The following is a 26,990-nucleotide window of genomic DNA, read 5'->3' on the forward strand; positions in this document are numbered from 1 at the left end:
GCTAATGCAAAGTGATTCATTTGCAGTTAACAGCCAAGCGTTTTTTTTAAGTAGTGAGTGAACTCTAGTGCTAAGGAGTCTAAATCGGCGCCATAATTATATTCAGGGGCCTAAATGCTTTTTCACTGTTTACTGTTGTTTTATCAGAATCAGTCAGAAGTAGTTACACGCTCGTGATTTGTCAACGGGTGTGGGGGAGGCGCTCGTGAATTGTTGTTGCAGAAAGAGAGGGGTTTTAGGTTGCCATGCTGTTGACGTTCTTATTATACATCAGAGACGAGAGAGAGAAAGAAAGAGGTTAAGCAATGGAGAGAAAGGGAGAGAGAGATTGAGCGAGGGAGAGAACGTGTGCAGCGGTCTGCTTGCGCACAGAGCAGGAGTTTGTGAGGGAGGGCTTGAGAGTCAATTTCTCTTCAAAATAGAATTGATTGCCAGCCTCCCTTGTCCCTGGCTGGCTTGCTAGCTCGTTGGTAACGTAACTGATGTCTTCTAATGTGCCTGCATCTGGCGCTGAGTTGCCATATTCCTTTTGTGAGCTCTTTTTGTTCATGAACCACTTCCTGATATCCATTGTTGCAGATAAATTTAAATGATAATTACGGTGGCCCTGAAGTGCAAGACACTACAGCATTTTTGAAAACTCTACAGCATTTCACAAAACACTACAGCATTTCAGAAAACGCCGCAGCATTTCAGAAAACACCACAGCATTTCAGAAAATACTGCAGCATTTCAGAAAACACCACAGCATTTCAGAAAATACTGCAGCATTTCAGAAAACACCACAGCATTTTAGAAAACACTACAGCATTTCAGAAAACACCACAGCTTTTCAGAAAATACTGCAGCATTTCAGAAAACACCACAGCATTTCAGAAAACACCACAGCATTTCACAAAACGCCACAGCATTTCACAAAACGCAAAAGCATTTCACAAAACGCCACAGCATTTCAGAAAACGCTACTGCATTTCAGAAAACGCTACAGCATTTCAGAAAATGCACAGCATTTCAGAAAACACACAGCATTTCAGAAAACACTATAGCCTTTCAGAAAACACTATAGCATTTCAGAAAACACTACAGCATTTCACAAAACACAGCATTTCAGAAAACACTACCGCAGCATTTCAGAAAAAAAACACAGCATTTCAGAAAACACTACAGCATTTCACAAAACACAACAGAATTTCAGAAAACACCACAGCATTTCAGAAAACACCACTGCATTTCAGAAAACACGACAGCATTTCAGCAAACGCCACAGCATTTCAGAAAACGCTACAGCATTTCAGAAAACACACAGCATTTCAGAAAACACAATAGCCTTTCAGAAAACACTACAGCATTTCAGAAAACACACAGCATTTCAGAAAACACAATAGCCTTTCAGAAAACACTACAGCATTTCAGCAAACGCCACAGCATTTCAGAAAACGCTACAGCATTTCAGAAAACACTATAGCATTTCAGAAAACACTACAGCATTTCAGAAAACACTATAGCATTTCAGAAAACGCTACAGCATTTCAGAAAACACTATAGCCTTTCAGAAAACACTATAGCATTTCAGAAAACACTACAGCATTTCAGAAAACACTACGGCATTTCAGAAAACACAGCATTTCAGAAAACACTACCGCAGCATTTCAGAAAAAACACACAGCATTTCAGAAAACACCACAGCATTTCAGAAAACACTACAGCATTTCACAAAACACAACAGCATTTCACAAAACACAACAGCATTTCACAAAACACCACAGCATTTCACAAAACACAACAGCATTTCAGAAAATGCAACAGCATTTCAGAAAACACTATAGCATTTCACAAAACACAACAGCATTTCACAAAACACCACAGCATTTCACAAAACACCACAGCATTTCAGAAAACACAACAGCATTTCACAAAACACAACAGCATTTCAGAAAATGCAACAGCATTTCAGAAAACACTATAGCATTTCACAAAACACTACAGCATTTCAGAAAACACAATAGCATTTCAGAAAACACACATCATTTCAGAAAACACACAGCATTTCAGAAAACACTATAGCATTTCAGAAAACACTACAGCATTTCAGAAAACACACAGCATTTCAGAAAACACACAGCATTTCAGAAAACACACAGCATTTCAGAAAACACTATAGCATTTCAGAAAACACTACACCATTTCAGAAAACACACAGCATTTCAGAAAACACACAGCATTTCAGAAAACACACAGCATTTCAGAAAACACTATAGCATTTCAGAAAACACACAGCATTTCAGAAAACACTATAGCATTTCAGAAAACACACATCATTTCAGAAAACACACAGCATTTCAGAAAACACTATAGCATTTCAGAAAACACACAGCATTTCAGAAAACACTACACCATTTCACAAAACACCACACTATTTCACAAAACACCACAGCATTTCACAAAACGCTACAGCATTTCAGAAAAAGCCACAGCATTTCAAAAAAACACCACAGCATTTCACATTGGACGGAAAGGGTATTCCTTTAGGGAGAACACTTCTTGTTTGTGATTGGACAGAGCCAGCCAGAAAAGCACTGCTGTGATTGGTTGTTTTGGCTGCCAGTCAAGAAATGACGCTTCGTGATTGGTCAGCACCCAACAGCGCAACATGTCCCAACACATCAGCCCATTAGCTGTTAGCACTCAGCTCACAGCTCCTCATACAGATGTAGCGATTCATTTCAGACAGTTTGAAACGCGAGGGCCGTGATTGGTACGTGATCTGCCCTCGCTCAAGGGAAAACCTCCAGCTTGACTTGAGACCGCCCCCGTGATAGATAAATGTATTTATAATGAAGCCAGCTGCAATGGATCATTGATCCACCAGGGGGTGCAGTGGGGTTCCACGCTGGAGCTCATGTGAAATAAAGTCAGATACAGTACGCTGGATGTACAGCGGAACTTTGTTAAGATCCATATGTCACGGATATCATACTCTTTGCTAAATAAAAGACATGTAATCATTTACAAAACATCAACATGTTGTTATTTAACAAAATAATGTTGTTTAGTCGGAAAAAACGAACAGGAGGAAATGCAGCCCGGCTCTCGATTTTTAATCCTAATTTAATCATCATCTTCACCACGATCATTTATGTTTATGTTCGCCGAATTGACATCTAATCACTGAAACATATGAATATACTGTATTCAATTTCATTAAAACGTTATTAACGTGCCTAAACTCAGTAATTCACTAAAAATATTTATATTTTAATGGAGCCTCGTCGGCAGATCAGGATCCCAAAGCGTGGCGGAGGGATCCTGATCTGTATGACGGGTGCTATTTTCCCCATAAGGAACAAGTCGCTGCAAATTATCCCGCTTATTACATGACCACATTCTCAACAAAGTAACGACATGACTCCCAGTATTAATTGAAATGCTTTTATGGATTTAGAAAATGTTTTTATTGATTTAAAAAATAGTTGTATGTATTGATTTAAATTGACATGCATCCGCTAAGAAATATAGTCCGTTGTTACCGTTTTTTGAACAGTCTGAATGAAACGGCAGATCTCAACTGTATATTTACACAACTAATGGCCCATCAACCACAGTTCTCTCCCCCCCCCTCCCCCCCTGATCTTTCTTCTCCAGCTAGGTTACTCTGAGTGACCATAGACTGTATGTGACAAGCTTACAGTTAGTGAAGTAACAACACCATAAAAGCTGGTGGGTTGAAAGCAATACGGGAGGTAAAAATAACTAGAATAATTGTGATTCATTTATTGTAGCTTTTATGTTTTTAGGTATAAAATGTTATGTAATTCAGGCTTATAGTTCACCCTTCTCTAAAAGCCTTCAACAATGACAATATTCATAGTAATTTAATAAATCCTTCCAACACACATTGTAAAAAATAGCCTACTGTAAGTTAAGAAATCATTCCAATATGTACATCTTCTGATGTAACAACAATAACATTATAAATAGTAACATAGCTGAACATGGTATTGCACATTTAGCTTTGAGTGTTACTGACCTGAGATGTTTTTATTACATGAATTAAGGTGACTGAGGCTTTTTAACATACAGGGATGCAAACTCATCAGGTATGAAAAAGGTGACAAGGATCCGAGCCCCCGGCTCCCCCACCCCACAGAATATCGGCTGTAAAATGAGGAATAACAGAGGATTTTAGCAGAACAACTAAGGCAGCAGTGTTAATAATAACAGAAACGCCAAAGAGTCACATCTAATAGAAATATATAAAATAATTTATTTTAAATTGTGTAGCAGTCAGTTTATAATTTTGGCAGCACTGTTGAGCATTTTGAAAATGTATTTTCATGCCTCTGCAAGGCTTAGTCTTTCTATCTTTATAGCCACATGGTGTAAAGTAACTAAGTTCATAAACTCAACAAGTACTATACTTGGGCACAATTTTGAGATACTTGTACTTTATTTAAGTATTTCAATGTTTTGCTACTTTGTTCTTCTACTCCACTACAGTTCAGAGGTACATGGTGTACTTCTACTCCACTACATGTATTTAATACCTTTAGTTACTTTACAGATGTGGATGAATGATGTGAAATATAATCAAGTGTTAAATCAGACTTTAGTTCCACCTGGAGTAAATCCACAAGCTACCCTGCAGTATACAAAGTCATTCAAACTAGCTGCACCTTTACCAGCTTTGAGAACACTTTCATGATCAATCATTATAAAACATATCATATCTATTATTCTAAAATGGACCAATCTGCACAATGACTACTTTTACTGTCGCTACTTTCACTATATTTTGATGAGAATACTTTTCTACTTTTACTTGAGGAACATTTTGAATGCAGGACCTTTACTGTAACAGAGTATTCCTACACTCTGGTACTTCTACTTTTACTCAAGTACAAGATCTGAGTACTTCTACTTTTACTCTAGTACAAGATCTGAGTACTTCTACTTTTACTCAAGTACAAGATCTGAGTACTTCTCCTTTTACTCAAGTACAAGATCTTTATGCTTCTACTTTTACTCAAGTACAAGATCTATGTGCTTCTACTTTTACTCAAGTACAAGATCTGAGTACTTCTACTTTTACTCAAGTACAATATATATATACTTATACCACCTCTGTTTATAGCCTATGAAAAAAACTATTAGAAATAGAAGGCTAAAGCTAACGTTAGCAGATAGTGACAATGTATGCTAGCTAGCTAGCTCAACGATTCCTTAAATAATATTGCCACAGAAAAACTTTTCAGTTTGCATCACGCTCTTCCGCTCCAACAGGGAGCTCTGCTCTGAACACCTGAACGCGTTCACCAGCAGTCCAGTCTGTGCCACAATGACTCTGGACGCACAGTTAATATTAACGAACGCACCCGTAGGTAATGTAGCTGCTGAAGCTAGACCATCATCTCGGAGGAGCAGAGCCGACAGGCAGGAAGACTCGAGCACACAGCTCGTACTTCATTATAATATATATAAAAAAGAACACCATGCGTGTCATGATGGCACATAACAGCTCACGGCCGCAGATTACTCCGGGTCCCAGACCCCCCCATATCCCAAAAATATTTGTATTGCAGATCTACATGAATCACTCAAACGACTTATTTTGGATTCAAAACGGCGAATTTCGCCGAAAGGTGACAAGTTTGCATCACTGAACATAGACAGGTCACAACTGAAACATAACATCTGAGATGTAACAACATAATACACTTTTTGGGGATGCTTGGGATGTGAGGAGTGAGGGACACGGCTTAGAACGGGCGTGTCGCCTGGCAGGACAGGAGAGTGTGTGCACCAGTCTGCCTTGATCTATGAATTCATGTCCGTGACACTCACTGCTGCCCACAGCTGTTTTATAGAAGGAAATTCCTTTACTTCATGAAAGTGTTTTAACCACACCCACCTCTACACACACATGACGGGTGTTATTTTCCCCATAAGGAACAAGTCGCTGCAAATTATCCCGCTTATTACACGGCCACATTCTCAACAAAGTAATGACATGACTCCCAATATTAATTTAAATGCTTTTATGGATTTAGAAAATGTTTTTATTGATTTAAAAAAATAGTTGTATGTATTGATTTAAAAAATAGTTGTATGTATTGATTTAAATTGACATGCATCCGCAAAAAAAAATTGTCCGTTGTTACCGTTTTTTAAACAGTCTGAATGAAACGGCAGCTCTCAGCTGTGTATTTACACAACTAATGGCCCATCAACCACAGCTCTCTCAAAACAATTGTGCATATTTGTGTCACACAGATTAGAAATATTGAGTTTCTGTAAATAACAGTTCTTGAAATAAATAAGTTATTGTTCATTACAGTTTCTGAATATTTGTTTTATATTTTTGAATATGTCTGGGTGTCGCCATCTGTACGTGGCGGCACTGCATTCTTACTTACGTTGCTATGGTTATGGCGGTGATGCCGGCGCAGTATTTTAAATGTTCATATTGATATTTTTTTAACTCTGGCTTTTTAATAAAAAATATGGCAAAACAAAAACAGCCAAGCGTCACAGCTTTTGGATTCACAAGCAAAGAAGCGAAGGAGTCTAAAAATGACAACGTGAACGGAAAACAACTTTTAGTTGGCCGGCTGTAAGCGGCGTTAGGGTCGAGTTTGACAGCTCCACACCGAGGGAGAGGCCTGCCGATGCGGAGCCTGAAGAGGCTTCAACAATGGCCACATCCGCCGGCATAGTGACACCGTCTGTATTAGTAGAAGAGTGTTTTTATAGCAATTGATCGCATCCGCGCTGCTGCGCCAGTCAACAGAGCGTGCGTGTGACATATTTAGTAGCAGGATGTGCTCTGAAAAATAGGGCTCCCCGAAAGCAAATGGGTAATTCGAAAACTGACAGAGCTCCCTATATACAAAGCAAACTGTAGACGGTGTGAAAGCACCTATTGTTTTAAATAATGGTCGGAATGTGACCTGTGAGCCTTCTGAATTACCGTGGGACAGCACATTCTAAACTAAAATGTTCAATCAATAAAGTAACATCTTATCTTAATAATATCTTCATATTAATAATAATAATAAATCATACAGTATGCGTCCGAAAGGAAGCAGGAGGAAGCAAACACAAAAATATACAAAAAATATACTGCATATTTAAGCAAATGATTGTAAAGGTTAAAGTATGAGCATAACAAATAAAGAAGTGTAATGTAAACATTTACATTATAATTATGATTATTTAATATATAAAGACTATATATTATTGAATTACAAGATTAGATATACTTTAGTTGATCAAAAATATTGATGTGTTCAAATGCTCTTCAAAACACAACTGAAAGTCCATGAAACTTGTCTTTCTGTATTTGTGAATGAAGCGCCATCTCCTGGTTAAAACCTGAAATTGAAAATCTGGTAACGCCCTCTTGGAAAATAGTGGGAGGGCTTAACATTCCTCTATACTGGTTTTAGGCAGGTAGTAGGCAGGAAGCTGTAAGCTGGAGTCTGAAATTCAGTGCTACATCTGTATCTGTTCAGAAACTGGAAACAAGTTAAACATATACAAAACACAGTCTGTGTCATGGTGAATACAGTCGCTGCTTTATTTATGTCTGTATGACGTTGTTGTGAGTGTGGACGGAGCAGCTATGAAATACTGTTGTGTTTTCTGAAATGCTGTAGTTAGGGATGCTCCGATCCATCGGCCACCGATCGATATTGGCCGATACTCACTCTCTGCCGATTGCGAGAGCCGATCGCATGACGTAAAATGATGACGTAAAATACATGACACTTTTCTCTGTGCGCGGCAAAACAAGCTCGCAAAAATGGCTTCACCAGTCTGGCAGTATTTTAAGGTGTCCGAAAATGACAATAAAATAAGACTGTGTGTGTGAAGCAGAAATCCTGCAGATCCACCCGCTGACGGACCGGTGAGCGGAGTGAAACACACAAGAGTTAGACCTAACACACTTAGCCATTTTATCTACCTCTGGAACAAGCTACTCTAGTTATAAATATATTTATTCTTCACTGTCGGATCACTCATTACTGGATCAGTGAGTTGAGGTGACGTGCCTTTGTGACATGCAACAACATTAACCTTTCTGTTGGTCGCTTGCTAGCAGACCCTTCACACGATGGGAGAGCGAACAGGTACAGGCAGGGCCTAAGATTTGTTTTTTTATTTTGGAGTGAAATGCATCAATCTGGTGCATTTTGATGGGAAAATAAAGACAAGATCTATGGGAACTATATGAAACAGAACTGTATACATTTCAATAATCATAAAATCAGGGCCATAACCAATAACATACCATTTCCAATATGAAAAACACTGAAACTTGTTTATTTATTTATTTTTGGTTCATTTATAGTTGTGAGTGTGTCTGTGCTCCTGAATCAGCCTCACCTGTCTCCCTCCTCTCTCCCCCTGCTCCTCTTTGAGGCAGCAGCAAAGACTAGTTTTAGCTCTCAACAAGTTTTAAAAGTGTATCTTACCTATTTTCACCAAGTTAACTTTTTATTTATTTATTCATGCATATTTTACTAATCACTACCCTCTCAAATGGAAATATGTGTTTACATAAATGGTGACCAAACCGTTTGAGACCCACTGAGAACTTAGACTAAGTTAATCTAAACACTCAGTCCTTTACCTCACGTGAGCTGAGGTTATCCCGAGCTTGAATGACAACCAGAGACCAATCAAGGGCTTTGATTTATGATCTGTATGACAGTGGCCATGTCGGCAGGCCACATCATGTAGACAGCCAGTCACCCTGTGTGAGGCAGGCCACTTAACAGGCCAGGCCATCGGGAAACCCCCCGGTCCTCCCGATGACCAGTCCAGGACTGTGTACAGGAGGCGTAGAGCGAGGGATCATTGTCCAGTTGATCGCAGGTGGCGTCGTGGTCAGTGTGTTTGTGCCGGGGACAGGAGACCCCCCCCATGATGAGAAACTGTAAGAATCGGGGGATCCCTGCGGAGTGGAGTCAATTCATGTTTATTTTTTTATTTGGTGGTTTGTGTTCCAGCTGTAAATCAGCTGTGCGCAGCGTCTCCACTGCAGCCTGTGCGTCTCAACCCCCCCCCCCCGCAGCAACTCTTTCACCAGTTAAATGAAATAAAAAAAATGTGTTGTGTTATATCAGCTGCCAAATCTAACAAATACAGTGGGGCAAAAAAGTATTTAGTCAGCCACCAATTGCGCAAGTTCTCCCACTTAAAAATATGAGAGAGGCCTGTAATTTTCATCCTAGGTATACCTCAACTATGAGAGACAAAATGAGAAAAAAAAATCCAGAAAATCACATTGTCTGATTTTTAAAGAATTTATTTGCACATTTTGGTGGAAAATAAGTATTTGGTCACCTACAAACAAACAAGATTTCTGGCTCTCACAGACCTGTAACTTCTTCTTTAAGAGCCTCCTCTGTCCTCCACTTGTTAACTGTATTAATGGCACCTGTTTGAACTCGTTATCAGTATAAAAGACACCTGTCCACAACCTCAAACAGTCACACTCCAAACTCCACTATGGCCAAGACCAAAGAGCTGTCAAAGGACACCAGAAACAAAATTGTAGACCTGCACCAGGCTGGGAAGACTGAATCTGCAATAGGTAAGCAGCTTGGTGTGGAGAAATCAACTGTGGGAGCAATTATTAGAAAATGGAAGACATACAAGACCACTGATAATCTCCCTCAATCTGGGGCTCCACGCAAGATCTCACCCCGTGGGGTCAAAATGATCACAAGCTCGGTGAGCAAAAATCCCAGAACCACACGGGGGGACCTAGTCAATGACCTGCAGAGAGCTGGGACCAAAGTAACAAAGGCTACCATCAGTAACACACTACGCCGCAAGGGACTCAAATCCTGCAGTGCCAGACGTGTACCCCTGCTTAAGCCAGTACATGTCCAGGCCCGTCTGAAGTTTGCTAGAGAGCATTTAGATGATCCAGAAGAGGATTGGGAGAATGTCATATGGTCAGATGAAACCAAAATAGAACTTTTTGGTAAAAACTCAACTAAACGTGTTTGGAGGAGAAAGAATGCTGAGTTGCATCCAAAGAACACCATACCCACTGTGAAACATGGGGGTGGAAACATCATGCTTTGGGGCTGTTTTTCTGCAAAGGGACCAGGACGACTGATCCGTGTAAAGGAAAGAATGAATGGGGCCATGTATCGTGACATTTTGAGTGACAACCTCCTTCCATCAGCAAGGGCATTGAAGATGAAACGTGGCTGGGTCTTTCAGCATGACAATGATCCCAAACACACCGCCCGGGCAACGAAGGAGTGGCTTCGTAAGAAGCATTTCAAGGTCCTGGAGTGGCCTAGCCAGTCTCCAGAACTCAACCCCATAGAAAATCTTTGGAGGGAGTTGAAAGTCTGTGTTGCCCAGCGACAGCCCCAAAACATCACTGCTCTAGAGGAGATCTGCATGGAGGAATGGGCCAAAATACCAACAACATTGTGTGAAAACCTTGTGAAGACTTAGAGAAAACGTTTGACCTCTGTCATTGCCAACAAAGGGTATATGACAAAGTATTGAGATGAACTTTTGTTATTGACCAAATACTTATTTTCCACCATAATTTGCAAATAAAGTCTTTAAAAATCAGACAATGTGAGTTTCTGGATTTTTTTTCTCATTATGTCTCTCATAGTTGAGGTATACCTAGGATGAAAATTACAGGCCTCTCATCTTTTTAAGTGGGAGAACTTGCACAATTGGTGATTGACTAAATACTTTTTTGCCCCACTGTAAATGAGAGGTAACATTTTATTTATGGTATTATTTCCCCATATTTCTCTCCATTCTTCCTTCTGCCAATGGTGTCGCAGTTTCTCATCTCTCCCGTTTTTGGTCGTACGGATGGGTCAGAGTTTGTGTGGAGGACCGCACATTTTCCCGTCAAGTTTGTTTTATATAAATTGCAAACATTGCATAGAAAGTGGTGTAAGCCATCTTTTGAGCGTACGCACCGTTTATAAATGAGGCCCCTGGACCGGGAGCTGCTCAGAGGCCCGGCTCGCAGCATTGTGGACTGTGAGCACAGCAGCTTGGCAAGTCCACTTTTCCCCTGGACACACCTGGTTCTTGAAAAATAAATCAAGAGAAAAAATAAATGTTGAGGGCTGGCAGTGTAGCACTTCACATGAGAGAGGTAGCGTCAGGTCTCACATGTAAAGGCAGGCGGTACCTGTAGCTACATAACAGGGACAGTATAACCTGCGTTGGTGTATCATAGGGGGAAACCATGAAAAATAGTATTTGGCACAATATGTCACCTGAGCAAAAACATTTTTTTTAAAAGTGAGCTTCTGTGTTTACTTTTCTGTGTGTTATACACCTAGTTGATTTCCTCTCAGCCTGTTTCTACTTTCTCATGTTCACAGCCAACAGTAATGATGGTCTGTTTTTTCAGTACATCAGCACCATGGGAAAGAAGAGTCGAGTGAAGATTCAGAAGTCGGGCTCAGGAGCCACCCCGGTGGTGACCCCAAAGGAAATGATGAACCTGATCGCTGAACTGCTGCAGAGTACGTTCTCCTGCATCCGGGGAACCTTCTTTTTTTTCACTCTAATCATATAAAATAAAAAGTCAGCACATATGGAACATTAAGTTACACCAATTTTTCTTCCAGTAGATTGTAATCTTACTCAATAACACCATTTGTTCTATTTGGGATTTTTATGTTCCTGCACACCCACATAATAATAACGTGATTCATGTGATTCATGTGTATGGGCGCAGAGGGGATAGGAATCCATCCAGTTGACTGGTCAATCAGCTGCTCAGGTCCAAAGTGACAGTCTGCATCAGAAATGACCTGTCGCACAGAAATCAGGGAGGCAGTTTGCAAGGTTGCCCATAAAGATATTGGCAGCTGAAAGCACACTCACCTAAACAAAGGCTCAATTTCAAACTACCTCTTGCACCCTACCCCTCCACGTACGCCACATTAAGTGCCGTTCCAATTCAACTATTGGGGAGGGGGAGTTGGTTATCAAACCTTCAAAGGATCTGCATCAGTCCTACCTGACCGACCCACGCTGTGTGTGTCCGTCAGGAAACACGCTGTTACAAACAGTTCCAGCAAACATTTACTGGTAATCCGCGAAACCAGATAGACATTTAATATCGTCATACAACCTGATGGATAACTTTTATTTGTTTTACTTTAAATCATATCCCCTTGTCTAGTCTAGAAAAAAGGTAAAGGTGTGCATTTGATACTAACGTTTTGTATATTTACAGACTGTTTCAAAAACCAAGCAGCTTATAAACATCAGATTTAAAAATAAATAAAAAAATAGAAAGAGGTTTACAAAAATGAAACTCTATTTAAGATTTTTTCAAAACATTTCTAATTTCCAAAAAATTGAAATGGCGTTTCCTTTTTATAAATTATTATATTATTTTATTATTTTATAAATTATTCCTGTTTCTGCCAGAGGGAGGGGAGTTTGTTCCAAAGATTGCCGCTCTATTTGCACCGTCGACCTGAAATAATGGTGCCTCGTTTAGCTGTGAGTTTCCCGACAGCCGGAATTCACTCCGTCACCGAGTAGAAGTGGGTAGGTGGCGGTTTGGAATTGTGCCGTAGTTTTGCACCTTAAACGTAGTTTCGCAGTCAGCGGTCATATCCAGGTGTTGTGCATCAGTCTTCTTAAACAGTACAGCTGAGGTTTCATCACAGTGAGACGACTTTCACCAGAGGCCCATACAAACCAGAGCCAGTGTAAATCTCTACAGGGTATGATTTAGTATTGATTTGCTCCTAACGTTGTCATGGTATTTTCATGTTTACATGTCCTTGTTAAGATGTGTGTTGGCTGTACGGTTAATTTAAACATGCAATTGTTTTGTTAATTCCCCAGAATGCAGCAGTGCAGCCCCCTCTGCTGGTAAAGAGTGGGAGGAGTACACCCAGATCAGAGGCCTGGTGGAGAAGATCCGCAAGAAACAGAAGGGTGAGAACATGTGCATGCAGCTGTGCACACACTATTTATTTCAAATGAATGTTTTGAAAACCTTATTCCACAGGATTTATCAATATTAAGTAATCAGCAATATTATATTTCAAGTCATTTAAAGTAAGGCTGCCCCCAAATAGTTGACTAAACGTTAGTCGGCTGAAAAACCTACTTGACAAATTTTTCCTCAGAAGGGATCTTTCTGAGTGTGTAAAGGATGATATTTCAAAGGTTCATTATCACAGTTTGATTTGATTTGAAGCAAAACGTACCATAATGTTAAAAATGTTTTCAATGAAACTGAAACCATTTTGAGATCATAATATATCATAAACGCGCGACGATTAGTCGACTAATTGCCTGAATTTACGACTATTGGTCGACTAGAAAAACCTTTATTCGAGGGCAGCCCTAATTTGAAGTAATGTATCAGTGAGGTGATGAAAATGAAGAAGAGATAATTTGTCCCTTGCTGTGTGTTTGTATTCAGGTATGTCTATACTCTTTGATGGCAGCAGAGATGACTACTTCCCAGACTTGATGTCCTGGGCTCAGGAGAGCGGGGCGTCCTGTGACGGTTTCACAGTGGCCAACTTTGGAACAGAAGGCTACGGCCTGCGGGCCACCAGAGACATCAAGGTGAGCTCCACTCAGTGGGGTTACCTTTTCAAGATTCTCCAGCACTCCAAACACTTCATCAAATACCAGTTAATTACTATAAAGAGTGTGTGTTTGCGTGTGTTTGTTGCAGGCAGAGGAACTATTCCTTTGGATTCCCAGGAAGATGCTGATGACTGTGGAGTCAGCCCAGAACTCTGTGATGGGTAAGGGTGTGAAAGGATTAAATTAGAAAACCTAAACATTTTGGCTCCCATAAATAAACCATTTAAAGCAGAGCGAAAAAACTGGGAAAATAGCTTCTCTAAAAGAAAATGATGATTACATTTCATGAAAGGATGTATTTTGTGACGATTGTAACATACTGGTACATTTTATATAACTACATTAGAGTAAATATTTCAAATGTAAGACTCTCCTAACCACACAGGGAATTTTACTGTAGCACATCTTGACAACAGCAGCCGGTAGGAGGCTCTAATGACTTGTAAAGATGTTTTGTGAGATAGGAAGAAAGTTATTTTAGTGTGTGCATATTTCCTTCTGTACACACTAAAATACAAAACAACAGGAAAACGTATGAGGCAGTGTGCTGCTCTCCACAATGATCAATAACAGCGAACGGATGGTCATTAAAGTAAGTTAAAGATAAACAGAATCACACGAAGCCTGGCTCCAAAATGGTGGAATGAGCTCCCCATTGAAATCAGGACAGCAGATAGCTTGCACATCTTCCGGCGCAGACTGAAAACTCATCTCTTTCGACTCCACTTCGAGCGATATAATTACTAACAAAGCACTTATATACTAATAAAGGTCTGGCTTACCTAAAGCCAGTTGAGTAGCACTTGAAATGTTTGGCTTTATGAAACCTGATGTACTTATATGATTCTGTTTTCTTCAAGGTTGTATCTTCCTGGTCGAATGTACTTATTGTAAGTCGCTTTGGATAAAAACGTCAGCTAAATGTAATGTAATGTCATTTTAGTGTTGCCTGACTTTATAAGTGTGTGTTTTTTATAAGTGTGTGGTCACGTTCTAGTCACTTTGCTCAGCGCTACTGCTTGTTACAACTTTTATTTGCCGTACTCGCCATGAACTTTTATTGCTCAGGTTAATCTCGCCCCCTCCTATTGGTTCTTGGTTCTTGCCGGGCAGCCGAGTGGGGCCAGCTAAGAACCGGTTTGCATACATTTCACATTACATGTCACTTGTTAGATGCTTTTATCCAAAGCAACATCAGTACTGTGGAGCCCCCTCAGGAGCAATTTGGGGTGAAGTGTCTTGCCCAGGGACACAACGACATGCTGACTGCAGTGGGACTCAAACTTGCTACCCCCTGATTCCAAGTTCAGCGCACTTCCCACTGAGCCACAGCCTCCCGGCTCCGCTGCGATGGAAACAGGAAGAACCAGAGCTTAATCAGGCTCTAGCCCGGAACCGGCCCCTTTTCCACCGCAGTGGAGCTGGCTCTAAGCACCGTAAACCGGTTCTTAGCTGGCCCCACTCGTGCCCCTTTTCCAAACCAGTTCCAGTTCTAGCTCCGGGCTCTTCCGGTTCTGAACCGGTTCTTCTTTTTAGCCCAAGTTGTGTTTCAACCGCCCAGAGCCTGACTGGTGCTGCGTCATGACATCACCGTTTATGCCATCAATCAATACATGGGCTTCACAGGTTGTCATGTCCGACTATCACAAGTAGAATCATAATGAAAAATACGCCGGTAAAATGTGCCTGTAGAAAACAGCTTTTGGAACAATAGGATAGCAACAAGTTGTCAAGATAGTCAGATTAGCTTCGGTTGCTATGCTAACATCATCCATCTCATACCAGAGAAACTTTCAACAGCGTTGTGATGCCAAACAGCATCAATTCATACTGACACACATTCACTTATGGGGATGGGGGATATTTATCAGCTGCTTGTGTGACAGTCAGACAGTGAATACTTTACAGAGGCCGCTGCCGTGAGTTAATGGCAGAATAAACTCTGCCGTGAGTGAACGGGAGACTAAACTCTGCCGTGAGTTAACGGGAGACTAAACTCTGACGTGAGTTAACTGTAGACTAAACTCCCGTGGACGAGCAGCACTGCAGCGGTCGGTAAATGCCGCTGAACCACATTAATAAACAATAAACCACGGCACTCTGGAGAAAAGTGTATCCTGGAGCTGATTTGTATCTCTCTGCCTCAGGTCCTCTCTATAGCCAAGACCGGATCCTGCAGGCCATGGGCAACGTGACGCTGGCTTTCCACCTGCTGTGTGAGCGGGCCAACCCAGACTCATTCTGGCTGCCGTACATCCGGAGTCTTCCTCAGGAGTATGACACCCCGTTGTTCTACCAGCAGGACGAGGTGCAGCTGCTGCTGGGCACACAGGCGGTGCAGGACGTCCTGAGCCAGTATAAAAACACTACGCGCCAATACGCCTACTTCTACAAACTGGTACAGGTGGGCACATGCATACTGTAAATTCAGTCATTTGATGATATCAAATAGAAATATAAGCCAATTATTGGGTGAGCTTTCATATGGAAGCCCAGAAAATAAGTTGACAGAAAGAGAAATTCAAAAGAAGACAATAAGCAGTTCATACGCAGTCCTGTTACTCCAGCTACTATCTAAGTACCATTTTCCCTGGCACAGGTGTCAATGGGGTTTTATTACCAACATCCAGAACTACTCTACGTTGCTCTAGATCTCGAACTACAACAAAAGGGTGCGTAAACCACATCCACCCCGCAGGGTACTCCGCTGGCCTACACTCTCCTCACTGAATTGGGTTGCCGTTGCGGATTGTACCGACTCAGTGTAGAAGGCGATCTCCTGGACTTTAATCTCCCACATTTATGTAGCAGCACAGATGGAGAATAGTACTGTCTTGTGCCTTAAATTCTCCATCATGTCCAGGGGGGGGGCATTGGAACAGGAATAATACATGTGAAAAAAGCAAGGTTCAGTTGTAGAAAGGGAGAAGAGGCAGAGCACAGCTGTACAGATGCTCTGATATATTTTTATTGTTAAACTGAGGATGGTGGCCACAGTGATGGTGATACAGTATCTTTCCTCTGCTTAGATTTTGCCCGGCATATGAACATTTTAATTTCATGTATGAGAAAATAATTTACATAATCAAGATCAGCAGTTTGATTTAGTTTGTGAACTTCTCACATGATCAAACCGACTTTTTTTTGTCCAGTGTAATGTGCCTACCAATGGAGATGTGATGAAATACTGGTTACCAGGACCAGACAACAGATAGTGGGATAATAATCTCAAAATATGCTAATGTCCCAATTATTAAGCTGCAGCAATGTAAAATGACAGCTCCGCTTTGATCAGAACTCAATTTTCTGACGCCCTGTTATCAAAAAGCACTGAAATGAATATAACAATGCTTTTTATTTGCAAGGTGTTTGTTTTAATTTGATGATGAACTGGCAGGGGAATTGATGTGTTGCCTGACAAGTTATCAGGGCAGATTTCGTGTTAGGCTTTTTAGAGACTAATTTTATTTGAAGATGACTTTATCATGCGATGTGAGTGGACTTCACTAGGTGGCAATGTTGTGTTCCCGATTAATTGCTCTCACTGAGATCTGAGGAAGAGTGCTGCTCCAGGTTCAAATTCTCTACTGCTGTCCATCAAATTGATGTTGATTGCAGTGTTAGCGCGCACACACACACACACACACACACACACACACACACACACACACACACACACACACACACACACACACACACACTGGCATGGTCTGAATGTTGTGTTATGGTCCTGAAGAGTGTCACATACTGTCCCATTACACAAATGTAGGATTTTCTTGGCATCTCATGTGAATGAACTATAGGAGCTGACCACTGATCCACCACTCTCCATCGTTATTGTAGTTAGGGATGTCACGATCACCTTTTTTTGCTCCCGATCCGATTCCGATCATTTGATTTTGACAATCTGCCGATACCGATTTTTCCCGATTCGATCTTTATGCAATGCATTAAGAGAAAAAAAAGGTAACAGATAACAGCTGGTCATCCAACGCGATGAATTCAGCTATCTTTGTTGTTATTTTTGTTGGCCTTTTCACTGTTCTGGGGCAGTTTTTCTTTCCTTTTAAAAGTCTCCACCTTGCAAACATTGCATCTGGCTGTTACACTGCCTTCACTTTCAATGTTATAATACTTCCAAACTCCTGACATTTTCTCTGTCCCGATTCCCGAGTCACCAGCTGAACGTAGCCTCTCGTTAGCTTACTGCCACTATTAGACACTTAATAGCCCACTCTGTTGCCAGATTTGAGAGAAATAAGCAACCAGGTCTATGAAAACAAGCCCAAAAGAAGCAACACATACATGATGTTCTGTAATTGTAAGGCCTCAGGATGACTTTAAGACGTGAATATGGTAATTTTTGTTTTGTAACGTTAAATAAAATAAAAAAAATATTTTATAAAAAAATAAAATTCAAATAAATTCCCGATCCCCGATTTTTTTCTCCCGATTCCGATCTTTTGAAAATCACGTGATCGGCTCCGATCCCCGATTACGTGATCGGATCGGGACATCTCTAATTGTAGTCCACAGTAGGGCTGTCCCGAATACAATTTTTCGGGCTCCGGATATTCGGTAGTGATCAGCAGCGAATATTTGAATATTCGGTGCGGAGAGATTTTTATTTTTTATTTTATAACATTTTTTTTCAAAAAAAAAAATCGTTTTTCAAAAAGGTTTCATAACACGCTCCGAATCCGAGACACCTGACAACACGCTGTTAAGCGGAAGCGCAGAAAGAGCATATTATTAGGATTTATATTTATTTATTGTCTCAGTACTCGCAAACATTAAAACTAAATGTGTCCTCTGTAGGGTAACTGTAGGGTCTGCTGTATTGTTGAGGATGTTGATGGCTGGGATGCGTGGGGATGCACCTATGGACACAAGTTATTATTAGGCTGAGCTACTCAACTTTAATGCCATTGCCTTAGCCCCAGATGTTCCCACATTACTCCTATTATTTTCACTATTCGGATCAAATGAAAAAAACTAATATAAAAAAACTATTCGGTTGCTTGCTTGCAACTATTTTCCAAGCAAAGTAAGTGCACGTTTTTATCATGTGTAACGTTTCTGTTTAAACGGCGGATAAAGCAGCTTCATCATGGCAACTTGACAACAGCTAAGCTAAGCTAGGCTAGGCTACTACTCACAGCATCCAGGTGACTTTTCAGAGTTGTTGTGCCACCGTGGTAGGCCAGTTTCTTATCGCATATTTGGCACATATTCTTCTTACCGTCGTCCAATTTAAAATGGTCCCACACAGCTGAAGTCTTCGGCATTGAAGTGAATCGGTGAAACGAGGTGAAGCGTGCCGTTTGCGTTCGTGACTGTGAGTGAAACCGATGTCAGGAGCACAGGCTGAGATTGTATATATTTCCGCATTTTAACAGTGCAATTCAAAAGTATAAATATAGTATAAGAATATGGCAATTCGCCTTTATTAATAGCATACATTTCGAAAAAAATATATATTCTTTTGAAAAAAAAGATATTTTTTCTGAAAAAAAAAAAAATAATGAAATTGAAACCCGAATAGTTGGCCAACGAACGGGTACAGCCCTAGTCCACAGGGAACCCGAAATGTTCCCACACAGCTGATTTAAAAGAAGCAGGTGGGTTCTAGCTCCTGTGTGTTATCTGAAATCGCCATACTAACTTTTCTTCTTGTATTTTGTTCGATTTGTTGTGTCTTTCTTCTTGTTCTTCATTTGTTTTTCAAGGGCGGCTGGCAAACAGTTATGGTTCGGGACGAATACGGATACCTCTACACCCCTAATTAATAGGCATATTGATGGATACAGATTTTATCAAGAGGTTTTGCTAACATGTTCTCAGATCTTGTGTGTGCCATTATCTATAAATATAGATGGTTTGACTTTTGGAGCTGAATACTAACTTAATGTGTGGAAGGAGAGTGGGCGTTGTTCACAGGCAGGTCTGTAGAGCGGGGCAAGGAGGGGCAAAGCAAATAAATTTCACCGAGCATCTCTACATTGAAATAGGATTTTAATTATCAGAATTAGTATATTAACTATAGAAGATCAATATTTGATGCCTAATGTTGGTATTGAGGCAGTCTGGCACAAATAAATGAATGTATGGAAATCATTGGTGAAAAACTTGGAATCGTAGTAATCACACTAACAGTGTGCATGCACGCACAGCTTTATGTTGCGCTTTGCTTGAGATGGAGACTGAGCAAGAAGGGCTCATGGAGGTGTGTGTGTGTTCTGTCCCCTCATCTCTGATACATCTCCTTTCTTAACCCAAGCACACACACACTTCTCTTCCCTCCTGGTGTAGCCCCTCGCTCCAGATGACCGGGCTGGAAAATTAGCTTGTCACATTGGTTTTGAATTGAATTGACCTGAATGTACCTTCCTCTAGACCCCCTCTCACCCGCCTCCCTGTCCTCTGTCCTGTCGGTCCACAGACTGGTATATGCTGATGAACACAGACAGCTACAGCCACTTCCTCATTCTCCCCAACACAGAGATGTGGGGGGGGGGGGGGGGGGTTTGTGACCACTCAGGGTAGAACAAGTTGCTTTATCTTGGTTCTGGATACTTTCTGCTCAGACCAGGGGTTTCTGAGACTTGAGTTCCTATAACCAGGATTCTGAGGAATCTAATTCATTCCGAAATTGGAAACTGAATACATACATTGTTTGAGTTTTGAAAGTCTGTACTTTACGGCCCGTCCTAACTGAACATTTGCACATCCCTTTTTAATATATATTATTTCACATTCCTGCCGAAATATAATTATTGTATTACATTAAATATTTGCGGTTACATAACATGTATCTCTTCATTTTCAAAATCAATGTTCATTCTGTATGTCTAAATAATTCCAAATATATCAGAGCAAAACAACGTAGCAATGACCCAGATTCTGATATCACCCTTAGAGCTAACCGTCTTTACTAACAGAAATACTTGACTTCAACTAATGGTATTGTTGGATTATCCAGGAATCTTCCACGGTTGAATAACATATACAACACCAAAAAGATAACAGAAATGGAAATAAGAGTGTTAAAAAAAAACTCTCCTCCCTTTTTGGAACTCTACATCTAGAAATCATTCTCTGGCCAACAGTTGTTAATGTTTTGTTGAGCAGACAGACTGACAAACAAACAAACCAATGAACAGCATCACAGCATCTTTGAGGCAGTTCGCCTCACCTCCCTTCACATTCACCATCACTGGTCACTTTGTTTAACCTGACAAGCATGATCCTCCACACTCACCTGTAGGCTGGCTCCTATCACCATCACTGCTGGATGCCCTGTGTATAATATATATACACACACACACACACACACACACACACACACACACACACATATATGTTCAAAGAACCTTGAACCTTGATATACGTATATATGCACTTATAGAGGGGACCTTTTTTTGAATTTAATATTTTAAGAAGCTCACTTGTTCACATTATTGTGGTGAGCACATCATTGCTGGGAGGATTTATTAATGTAATTCCCCCTAGATTAAAATAAATGTTTGTATTTATGCACAGATAAAACAGACAAGATATGTTATGTTGTATTAATGGGTGAGCTTTTGAAGTGTGGACTAGTCTATCCATGTCCTCACGAACTGTCCCTGACCCTCAGGGGGACAGAGATCTGTGTCAGCTCTAACCTGGGGGAGTCAGGATTACCATCAGAGCGACATATGATTTATGTTCAAGTTAGACTTAAAATAAATATATTGGTGCATTGTTATAACTTAATTTTCAAAATGTTCACAATTTCACATGTTTGCAAAATCACAAGATTATTTAAACTATTCTGATAAATTGCAAAACTCTCCATCTGACTCAAAACAATTAGCAACTCTCCAAATAGGATTCCTTTATTCTAAAACATATCGTTCAGGTAAGAGGTGCTCGGCAGCATTGTAAAGCTAACACAATGTGTACATGAAGGGCTTAACACAAGCCCCTTTCAGATGTATTGACATTTGAGGAATATAATAACAATATCAACATCACAATATCACTTCCTTTGATTGACTAACACTGAATAACAGCTTGTGCTCTTCCTTTCACACTCTCTTCTACTCTGTCATTTCTCTGCTTTTCTTTCTTAGAACTCTTTTTACGTCCTTCCATTTCATTTCCCTCCTCTCCGCCTTTTCTTCATTATGTATCCACTAAACTGTGGTAGGTGTTGGCTGTGGCTTTAAATGGAGAAACTGGTGGCATTGACAAAAACACACACACACACACACACACACACACACACACACACACACACACACACACACACACCTGTTTCAGGCTAAATGGATGAGGCAGATGTGTGATGGCTGCTGGCCACAACAGATTAAGTTGACTGAGAAGACCCCCCCCCCCATCATACCTGTTTAATAATATTCCAATATTCCTCATTCTGATTTGTTTTTCCCTTTTTCCCCCTTTTCCCTCTCCTCCCTCCCCAGACTCACCCCGCTGCCAGCAAGCTGCCCCTGAAGGACAGCTTCACGTTTGATGACTACAGGTCAGTGTGTGTAGAAGTGTGTGTGCAGAATGAGTCTGTTTCTACATGGTCTTATCATTTACTATATCTTCATGTGTTTCTACAAATCTGTCCCTGTGAAGAATATAACATAGGTATTTTATTCATAGGTTTGGCCATCATTCCTATTGGTCATAACAAAAAAAGAAGTCAAACTTTTTTCGAAGAGAAACTGACCCCAAACAGTAAAATATAAACGTCATATTATTCTCTGTATTTCTGTACACTCAGAGGGATCACTACTGACATGTCCCCTATGAAGTCTTACTCCAAAATCAGGATTAAGTTTAGGATGATGATCTTAGTGGCAGATTTTGATTTTGATTGCACATGGTATAATTCATTTCAGAAAAGGGCCTACAATTTTCAGGTAGTAAACACAACTGATAACACAACCTGCTTGCTAAAGCATTGTACACCACTTTTAATTTAAAAAGATAACCGCAATCATTTGGAAACATGTTAGTCTTCTTACTGTCAAAGATGAATGAAACAAAAGGATACTTTAAATTGTACATGTGGACGTCTATGGAACAGTTTACAACTAACAGATTCAAATTCCTGCGGCACGATGTCCTTTAGTGTTCCATCAACATAGTGCAGATCATTTAAAATGTTGATTCTTAATTGAATGATTTCCCCCCCCCCGCCCCATATTTATATAAACTGCCTCCACTGTAAGCTTGACTTAGATTTCCAGTCTCTCCTCCTTCCTGCTTTTCTCTTCCACTTGTTTTGCTGCTTCTCCATTGTGTTCACTCTCCACTCTCCTTCCATCCTCCCTCCTTCTCTCTCCATCTTCATCTGATGCAAGGCTTCTCTGTTTGGCAATACCAATGTTGACCTTTAACACTGAATGTTGATGTGTGTGCAGGTGGGCGGTGTCTTCAGTGATGACACGGCAGAACCAGATCCCCACTGAGGACGGGGGCCGCATCACTCTGGCCCTCATCCCCCTGTGGGACATGTGTAACCACACCAATGGACTGGTAACGTCTTCATCTCACACTTCCATACATCAGTGTTGTTTTAAATAACAGCAACATGTTTCCACTGAGTGCTGGTAAAGGTTGAATGAGTAAAAGTTGATGTTGATCTTCAGATCACCACCGGATACAACCTTGAGGATGACCGCTGTGAATGTGTGGCCCTACAGGATTACAAAGAGAACGAACAGGTGAACACACTGCAACATATGAGACTGATTGAGCATGGGAATGGAATCATGAGCTTTAATCATGATGTTTCATCGCTTATAAACTTGTGTATTTGTTCATGTTTGTAAAAGTTAACACACAGTGCTGAGCTGCATTTAAAGTTCATCTTCAGGTTCCCAGCTTTCAGATGATGTATTTCACTTGTAAGTGGCATATTTTAAAAGTATTTCAGAGGGATGCAGCTCTTAAAATGACTAAGATATTGGGGCCCTTCCTCACCTGACCTTAACCCTTCCTCACCTGGCCTTAACCCTTCCTCACCTGGCCTTCCTCACCTGACCTAGACCCTTCCTCACCTGACCTTAACCCTTCCTCACCTGGCCTTAACCCTTCCTCACCTGGCCTTCCTCACCTGACCTAGACCCTTCCTCACCTGACCTTAACCCTTCCTCACCTGGCCTTAACCCTTCCTCACCTGGCCTTAACCCTTCCTCACCTGGCCTTCCTCACTTGACCTAGACCCTTCTTCACCTGACCTTAACCCTTCCTCACCTGGCCTTAACCCTTCCTCACCTGGCCTTCCTCACCTGACCTAGACCCTTCCTCACCTGACCTTAACCCTTCCTCACCTGGCCTTAACCCTTCCTCACCTGGCCTTAACCCTTCCTCACCTGGCCTTCCTCACCTGACCTAGACCCTTCCTCACCTGACCTTAACCCTTCCTCACCTGGCCTTAACCCTTCCTCACCTGGCCTTCCTCACCTGACCTAGACCCTTCCTCACCTGACCTTAACCCTTCCTCACCTGGCCTTAACCCTTCCTCACCTGGCCTTCCTCACCTGACCTAGACCCTTCCTCACCTGACCTTAACCCTTCCTCACCTGACCTTAACCCTTCCTCACCTGACCTTAACCCTTCCTCACCTGACCTAAACCCTTCCTCACCTGACCTAGACCCTTCCTCACCTGACCTAGACCCTTCCTCACCTGGCCTTCCTCACCTGACCTAGACCCTTCCTCACCTGACCTAGACCCTTCCTCACCTGACCTTAACCCTTCCTCACCTGACCTAGACCCTTCCTCACCTGACCTTAACCCTTCCTCACCTGACCTAAACCCTTCCTCACCTGACCTAGACCCTTCCTCACCTGACCTAGACCCTTCCTCACCTGACCTTAACCCTTCCTCACCTGACCTAGACCCTTCCTCACCTGACCTTAACCCTTCCTCACCTGATCTAAACCCTTCCTCACCTGACCTTAACCCTTCCTCACCTGACCTTAACCCTTCCTCACCTGACCTTAACCCTTCCTCACCTGACCTAAACCCTTCCTCACCTGGCCTAAACCCTTCCTCACCTGACCTAAACCCTTCCTCACCTGACCTAAACCCTTCCTCACCTGACCTAAACCCTGCCTCACCTGACCTAAACCTTTCCTCACCTGACCTTAACCCTTCCTCACCTGACCTTAACCCTTCCTCACCTGACCTTAACCCTTCCTCACCTGACCTAAATCCTATAGAGAACTTGTGGGCCCTTCTTAAACGGGAGATTAAGGTTAAAGGAAGACAGTACCCCTCTCTGAACAGAGTCTGGGAGGCTGTGGTGGAAACTGACAGACACCATAAATGGAAATTATTTTAAAGGCGAGTTGACAGGAGGTTTTTGTTGCTATGGAAACAACATTACGGAGAAAACTTAATATCTTCTACATATAAAGACGGATAAAGTAAAGAACAAAGTCTGAAAATATCAGTACAGTATCATAGTACTTTAATATACCGTAATTTTGGCACAACTGAAGGCACAACTGAATATAAGCCGCAGCAGCGGCATACCACTCTCGGTTCCACTTTTACTTTTGCGCGCTACCTGTCTCACTCTTTTCCGGCCTCCAGCTTTTCCTGCTGGAACCCGCCGCTTAAAGGTGGGGGTCCGCGGACCGGCCATAGAGCCCATAGAGTTAAAGGTGGTGGCCGTTAGCTGTAAAAATCCATAGATTAGCCGCACCGTTATATAAGTCGCAGCGTCGAAAAATGGGGAAAAAGGCGCGGCTTATAGTCCGAAAATTACGGTAATCGTTTTTGTTACTTTCGTTGCAGTTGTATGTCTTAAATGTAATGTAAATGTTGCCTTGGTGTGGTTCGGGGTCATCTTCATGCGAAATTCACAATTCCATATTCGTGTGTCCATCGGGTGTCAATTTCGGGACAGTGCGACAGGGGCTTAATGGTCACACATGCACACAGCTCACACAGTGAAATGTGTTCTCTGCTTTAACCCATCCTAGTACCAGGAGTCTAGTACCAGGAGTCTAGTACTAGGAGCAGTGGGCAGCTATTGCACAGCACAAGATGATGAAGGTGTTGATGCCTATGATTCACTGTTTCTATAGATCTACATCTTCTATGGCACGAGATCAAATGCCGAGTTTGTCATCCACAATGGCTTCTTCTTTCAAAACAACGCCCACGACCGAGTGAAGATCAAGCTGGGCGTCAGTAAGAGCGAGCGACTGTACGCCATGAAGGCCGAGGTGCTGGCCCGAGCCGGCATTCCTGCGTAAGTCCCTTTCCTCTTTTCTTTCTACTCTTTCACAGAGTACTTCCTGAAGCTCCCGATGTGGTTCCAGCAGAGCTTCAGGATCATGTCAGACTCCATGCACCTCTCAGCTGGGTGCTCTTTGTCTTCCAACTGTAGATATTTTCATCCAGAAACACACAATATAAATGTTGCAGGAGAATTCTCCCCCCCCCCCCTCATCCAGCCAAGTATCAATTAACCATCCGCCCCAACACTTTCATCACCAAGAAGCTTAATAATTTTATCATTAGCCCCTTAATATGCTGCATTCTCTGCCCGACATTTTTAATCAGACTCCTTTTAATCTCTTATTGATGACAGTCTAAATCTTAACAGTGAAAATGAAATGAAACAATCCCTGTTGTTGCCACGGCGTTCCATTAAACTGACAGATATGCTCGTAGATCATTTTCAAAGGAAGCAGCAGTAGATTGAGTGTTGGGCCTGAGAGATGCTGAGCGGCTGCTATCAGCACACTGCTCGCACTCTGAAATCACTGCTGTGCTCTACTTCATTCCTGCCTGATAAGTGGCAATAAGTGAGTACAATTTACTTTAAATTAGCAAATTTGTAATAAGCCCTTTTTCCTAAGTCTTCAAAAACACACAGTATAATAGACCACAGCATTTCCTACAAAGAGTTTTCTTCCCTGAGCTGGTGCTGTTTGCTGGAGCGGTGGCCAGAGCAATAATTGAATAAGTTGGGGAGGCAGCTCTAATGTGTTTGTGAGTATAATAATGTGCTACCGATCACCACATCAATCACTTTGCTGGAATAAGGGGAAATATTGTCCCCTTCCAAATAACCTCAGAGTAATGTTATGATGGTGAATGGATTTAGCTGAGTCCTAGATCATACACTACCTCTCTGCTGACTTTCAGAATCCTGAGGAATACTTACAGAGTAACATTAATATATGTTTAGAGACAAAAGAAAGACTGCAGTTTAATGTGATTATGTCAGGTCCTGACTCCAATTCTGGAAATGTGCATGCATGGAACGCCATCCCAGAACGTTTCTTTAACATATGTGAGTAGATAGATAGATAGTACTTTTATTGATCCCAAATTCGGAAA

The 26,990-nt window shown here is 41.5% G+C and overlaps 2 protein-coding genes across 3 annotated transcripts in view; one reads left to right on the top strand and one right to left on the bottom strand.

Annotated features, from left to right (window-relative positions):
- LOC307045909 (uncharacterized protein) overlaps nt 1–26,990 on the bottom strand; it is a 600,354-nt gene that overhangs the window by 410,218 nt on the left and 163,146 nt on the right. The window lies entirely within an intron of this gene.
- The window catches only part of setd3 (SET domain containing 3, actin histidine methyltransferase), a 33,276-nt gene that overhangs the window by 2,040 nt on the left and 4,246 nt on the right, over nt 1–26,990 (top strand). The window contains exons 2-10 of the mRNA XM_079641494.1: nt 11,414–11,528; nt 12,871–12,963; nt 13,457–13,605; nt 13,718–13,790; nt 15,777–16,033; nt 22,098–22,156; nt 23,049–23,163; nt 23,277–23,351; nt 25,727–25,893. Of these exons, the coding sequence (XP_079497620.1) occupies nt 11,426–11,528; nt 12,871–12,963; nt 13,457–13,605; nt 13,718–13,790; nt 15,777–16,033; nt 22,098–22,156; nt 23,049–23,163; nt 23,277–23,351; nt 25,727–25,893 (1,091 nt within the window). The 5' untranslated portion in view covers nt 11,414–11,425. The remainder of the gene's footprint in view (nt 1–11,413; nt 11,529–12,870; nt 12,964–13,456; nt 13,606–13,717; nt 13,791–15,776; nt 16,034–22,097; nt 22,157–23,048; nt 23,164–23,276; nt 23,352–25,726; nt 25,894–26,990) is intronic.

This window comes from Notothenia rossii (assembly GCF_949606895.1).
Source record: "Notothenia rossii genome assembly, chromosome: 7".
In the NCBI taxonomy this organism is placed as follows: Eukaryota; Metazoa; Chordata; class Actinopteri; order Perciformes; family Nototheniidae; genus Notothenia; species Notothenia rossii.